The sequence below is a fragment of the Hibiscus syriacus genome, unplaced genomic scaffold (genome assembly GCF_006381635.1).
Source record: "Hibiscus syriacus cultivar Baekdansim isolate YM2019G1 unplaced genomic scaffold, ASM638163v2 tig00110194_pilon, whole genome shotgun sequence".
Lineage (NCBI taxonomy): Eukaryota > Viridiplantae > Streptophyta > Magnoliopsida > Malvales > Malvaceae > Hibiscus > Hibiscus syriacus.
Window position 1 is genome coordinate 1,098,681 of NW_024062620.1, and position 5,864 is coordinate 1,104,544.

Below are 5,864 nucleotides of genomic sequence, written 5' to 3' on the forward strand. Positions count from 1 at the left end.
CTGAAATACTTCCACCAGCAATGTGCATTTCCCCAAGGCACAACACATTCGTGTGGATCAGCTTTCAGAATATCTAAGCTGACAATATAAGTTGGTGAAATGAAAACATCATAATATTTGGCAAGTTTTGTTGGACCATTAATTTGCTCTTGATATGATGCCAGAACAAGCTGAGAATCTGCAAAAGGGTTATTTCAACAAGGTTAGCAACAAAGCACAGGTTTCCAAATTTGTAAAAAAAAAATGTTATTCATACCAGCACTGTCAGAATCATCATTTCTATTCAAATATGTATTTCTCTTGGACAACTCCTTGACATGTTGAAAGGGGCATTCATCATTGTTGCATTTTCCTCGGAGCTCATACATGCAGAGTGGCCAAGATGGGTCAACTGCAATATTGCACACATATGAGCCCATTTGTTTCCCAGATAAATCACGAATGGACTCCTCTAAGTGTTTGTAATCTGACCAGACTGTTCAATTTCATCAATGATGACATAAGCACCCTCTTCACTATAGACATGGTCCTCTCTTTGTCTGGAGACAAGAGACAAGGCCTTCAAATGGCCAATTGCACTCCTCAAATGGAAGAAGGTGAAAATATTGTAGATGTCACTGGAAAGTGGCATCCAGCAGAAAATCCATTGTCCGCTACATTTTCTGAAGAATGAAACTTTAGAATATATTTTTTTCCTGGTGCTGGCCCTCATTCTCCACCAGAGCTTCTGGTGTAACTTCATTTGGTTTTTCATGGCCTATATCAGGAAATGTCTATTGTTATATAATTTTTCAGCAAACCAAAATAATGCTGCTAAAACATTGTTCACAAAGATATACTACCTGAAACATCAAATTGATGCTTTTTCTCTGCCTCTGAGAGCGTAATACTGCCATTGCTCATCTGGGTCTTTTCACTTTCAACATCATTTCAGCCCCTCGTTCGATAGAAGGCTCATTGTAACATGAATCAATGTTCTTTGATGAAGTTCTCACCCCAGCCTTGCAAATAGTTCAGGCCTCAATGATGCTTCAAGAAGCAAAGAATCCTGATTACTAGACTCATTATTTGCATTCTTTCAATTACTTCAGAGTTCTGTTGTTTTTGCTGATAGTCAGGACTGGGTTGAAAAGAATCAAGGTCCATTAGAGAAGTCCCTTCATCTGCTGAAATAATAGGGCTGCACGGAGATCTTAATCCATTAGCAGCATTGTTGCTAATATTATGAGGAAATGGCTCTGATGTACTAGCATCCTGCTCACTGCATGGTTCAGAACCCAAATTTTGTCCATTGTTATGCCGTAGAGACATATTTTGAGGAGCTATATTTACACATTGGACATTTGCATCGTTCCCTGGTTGATGAAGACCGTCATAGGCAGGCGGTAGTATTAGATATCGGTACAAGGTTCATATTTTCAGGTACATCATCTGAGATATCCAATCCTGTTCTGGTGTGCTCATGTTGCCTGGAAGACCATAATAAACAGGAATTGTCCACAATTAAAGATCTGTAGCGGGCCGAACAAAGTTCCCTTTCACGATAAAGAACTGTACTCTAGCATTAGCTTCAATCAAAGCTCTCTGAGCTTTCCGGTAAGCTTTAAGTGCATTTCTTTCTTCAATTTCACACAAGCGTCTGTGGTTCTGTGCTTCCTCTAGCTCCTTGTCCAGATTTTCCTCAATTCAACTAAAGAATGTATATCCACATCTACATTAGAATGACCAGAGATATTTACATTACTCAAACTTTCCACAGCCTTGCGGTATCCTGAGATTTCTGAAATTCAATGTTAGTAAAGTTTCAGCATAGTCATAATATGAAGCAAGACCCGTCAGATGACACATAGGACGGGAAAAATGCATTGAATATTCGACTATGACATTTAAGCAGGGTGGAAAGCAGCTATGATATGTTATAACCACACAATTCCAGTATTTTTTAAGAAACATTTTCAGTGAAGTGCACCACTGCACCTTAAAACGTCAACTTACCAAGTTATTTGGCATAGCATTGGCACTTATGTTTGTTAAAGGTGCAGTCTTATTTGCTAAAACACTTGGATCAACCTCCCTACTGGACCTTTTGGATTGTTGCAAATTCTTATGCAAGTCGACACCTGTGGGATGAAAGAACCACATCAGTCAGAGCATCCACAGGATTGTATAAATTAAAACAGATGAACAATTTATTTTACCATCCTTCACCACTTTAGATGTGTCTTCTGATGAAATATCAACCAGCTTGTCATCTTTCTTTTCCATTTAATGTTTGACATGGCTTTGCTTACTGGAGCTACTTTCTTGCTTTGCTCAACCTTATCCTTGCTCTGAAGACTGTTTGTCTCCATTTTTTGGTCTTTTGGCACTGAATTAGATTTTACATGACTTACCTCTGGTTGGGCACCTGAATATGACTGGGTAAAATTAGAATCTCCGGCTTTCAAGCGTTTCTTCTGTGGTTCTTTTGGATCTATTGAACCAGCATATGCTGAAGCTGCAATCCACTTCCTTCCTCCACTATCTTCTAGGTTCATAGTTGTTGTTTCCTTATGTTGAGCCTTAAGCTTCAATTCGCTTTCCCTAAGTGCAATCTGATGTCTCAAGTCCTGTAGTTTACTATTGTTGGAAACTGCACCTTGCTCAGGCAAAAGATCTTGGCAAGCCACATTTTTGTTGTGGGGATTAAAATATCTAACTTGTGATCCTTGATCAACCGAAGAAACAGAAACCTTGGGATTGGCCCTACCATTGGTCTTGGTCATTGATGAGATAAATGTACGGCTTAAAGGTTTCTTGGGAATTACTCTGGTAATATTCCTAGAAGTCTGTCCTAACTTGTTCATATTTGGTACAGATGAAGTTAGGGGTCTCTGCGAACCATCCCAAGTTGAGTTGGATTTATTTTCAACAGGTTTTTGTCGACTAGATTCTTCCAAGTCACTTCCACTGTCATCATCTGAAAAGCGTATTACAAGATTATGATGCCTCCAGAAGGTGCATACCAACTACGATTAATGGATTTAACTGGCAACTGATTCTTCTCAACATTTTTCTGACTCATTGGTGGAATTGGTTGTTTTGAGAGAACGTCAGTAGCACTGGCAATATTATTACCAGCAATAGCATTCCCTATATATATCAGCGGAAACATTAAAATATATTAAAATTCAGAAAACAATTAACTGTTTTCACAATATTAGAAAACTTTCTATATTGTAGGTAAAAAGGCATTTCCAGATGTAGTGAAGGCAGCAGAGGTAAATAAAAGCAGAAAAAACTTAGATAAAAAGACTTATAAACCATCAAATAGCATTGAAATACTGCATTCCTTGGAGTGCAATTTGAGCTCGAGTTTAATACTAATATACATACAGACATTTCAATGGGCTTCACTGCAACAAAATAAGCTCTGAATATGTTGGAAACATCGAAGCTACTTGAGAATCTCAGCATTAGCCTCTAGGACTTACCAGACAGATTTGGTGGTATGGGTTTCACTGGTGAAGGCGCTGCATTAGGCCTCGAAGGTGGGCAATAGTACCACTAGGCTGTTCAGTGGAGCAATCCAGGTTTCCTGGAAAGAAAAAGCATTTAATACAACAAAAGTCTGGTACATACTTTTGATACAAAGAGAGAAAAATGAACCCAAAACAACAGACAAATAGCAAAACTTATATATATATTAACCAAGCTACAGCTTAGTATATTTCAAAAGAAACAAAGTTATCACTAAAACCTCTGCTTCGGATCCATTTTACAAAGAAACAAGAAGTTTCTAAACTAAATGTAACTAAGCAAACTAATATACAAGTATAGTATGCCTTTAAGTCTAAAAAAAAACTTAAACTACGAAAAAAGAATCCGACCTTCATTTATCTTATTTAAGATCGAAAGTGATGAAATATTTTCTTCCCTTTTCCTCGATTTCTCAGCAACCATACACAGCCCGTTACAATAATCAAAGTTCAAAAATCCATATATACACACACAATAAATCTGTAAAATTGGACAAATGATTTTTCATAGAAATGAACACTTCCTTATATTTCCGCAGCAGCCAAAAAACAGTTAAACAAACGAAGAAAATATATATATGAAATTAGAATTAAGAGAGAGAGAGAGGAGTACGATTACGTCGTCGTATGAATCAGAGAGCTCGCCTTCTTCTTTAGTTTTAGAGTCTTCGATGTCTTGTTAGGGTTTACATTCGTTGAATTTGAAGCCATTGCTTTGGTTTTAAGCTCATCATCATCCATGAATTTAATAATATTTTTCTTTATCCTTTTCCCCCTCCTTGACTTTCTCCTTTAGACTCAATCGTGAGGTAAAAAGAAAAAAGAAACCGTCTCTTGAACGTCACGGTGAATCGGGTTGTAGAGGAAAATTGTGATGCTGGAAAAGAATCGAGAGGCGGGCGGATCTTTTTTAAAGACGGGAATACCCTTCATCTTGTTATCGATTTACGTACTTGGGACTTCCGTTCGTCAATGTTCTCGATATCGACAGCTCAGCTAAGAACCGAGTCATATATAAACCGGGCATGATTTTCTGGTTTGGATTAGATTCGCTTTCAATATAATTAAATAAAGAATTAATTATAAAATAATTCCTTTCGTTTAAATTTTATATATTTTTTCTCGTTGAATTCAACAAATATAATATTTAATTATTTTTAAGTTTATTTAATTAAGATATAATCACTAAAAATTATTTATCATTAGATCTTTAATGGATTGCTTACATGACATATTAAATATAAAAAATTAAAATGATAACTATGCAAATAATCATTAATATCTAAATAAATTTTAGTTTTTCTAATTATTTTACATTGATTTTTCAAAATATAATCACTAATATCTAGTTGACATGATCGTAGTATTAAAACTAGTGAGGCAACAGGCGAGTGTAACTAACTTTTTATATAAAACGATATGAGGATGGCATGTGATGATTCAATCTCAATCGATCTGAAAAAAAATGCTTTTAAATTGATTTTAAAAATACACATTTTATTATTATTTATTGATAGCATGTGAATATTTTGAGTATGAACTGCCCAAAATTGGTTTTTCTGATATTTTTATTTATATTCGTTATATGAATGTTTTATATGGAGAACATATATGATTTTGAATTACGTCGTTGTATGAGACTGAGAGTTAGTAGTACAAATGGCATGTCATGAGGTAGAGTAATTCTTGATTGTTGTTCACTGATTAATGATACTGGCATTTTATGTGCACAGTGGGTTCACAATATTGTGACATTGTGAAATCCATATCAGATTACTGGTACAGTGATTTTGTGTTTTACAGTACTTGTACATTACTGTTACTAGCGATGGAAGTACAAATTATTACTGATAATAAATTGCAAAAAAAAAACACGCTCACTCGTTTACTGACTCATGTACCATATATCCTCATGATGATACAGTAGACAATAATGAATTGAAATAAAGTAGTACATAATTTTTTTACACAGTATTGTTGATTGTCAAACTGTTTAAGTAAATTTTTATTACGGGTTTGAATTGACAGTTAAATATAAAATGTCAGTATATGCAATAATTTATTGCTCACAATTTGATTTATATGTTTAATTTTAATAGTAATTTTTTATATGATATCAATTGTTCTATATGTTAAAAGTTTTACTTATTTTATTATTGTTGGGATTTGTGGAAGCTTGAATCGACAACAGAAAGTGTTGCAATGAAATGAATTGACAATAATATGTTTAGGGAGTAAGGAGAATAAAAGATAGAGAAAATTGATACAATAATTTATAGTGGTTCGACTTATCAACCAAGTCTACCTCCACTACCTAAGCTCATCACTTAGAATTTTCTAACAAAT

The 5,864-nt window shown here is 34.9% G+C and overlaps 1 protein-coding gene across 1 annotated transcript; it reads right to left on the reverse strand.

Moving 5' to 3' along the window:
* Positions 1-1,987: 1,987 nt before the first annotated feature.
* On the reverse strand, positions 1,988-3,129 carry LOC120217997. Its single transcript, XM_039215011.1, has 3 exons — positions 3,118-3,129; positions 2,199-3,008; positions 1,988-2,120 (listed from the first exon to the last, which is right to left on the reverse strand). Exons 1-2 carry the CDS (start codon positions 3,127-3,129, stop codon positions 2,205-2,207), a joined length of 816 nt encoding a protein of 271 aa, XP_039070942.1. The 3' UTR covers positions 1,988-2,120; positions 2,199-2,204.
* Positions 3,130-5,864: the final 2,735 nt, after the last annotated feature.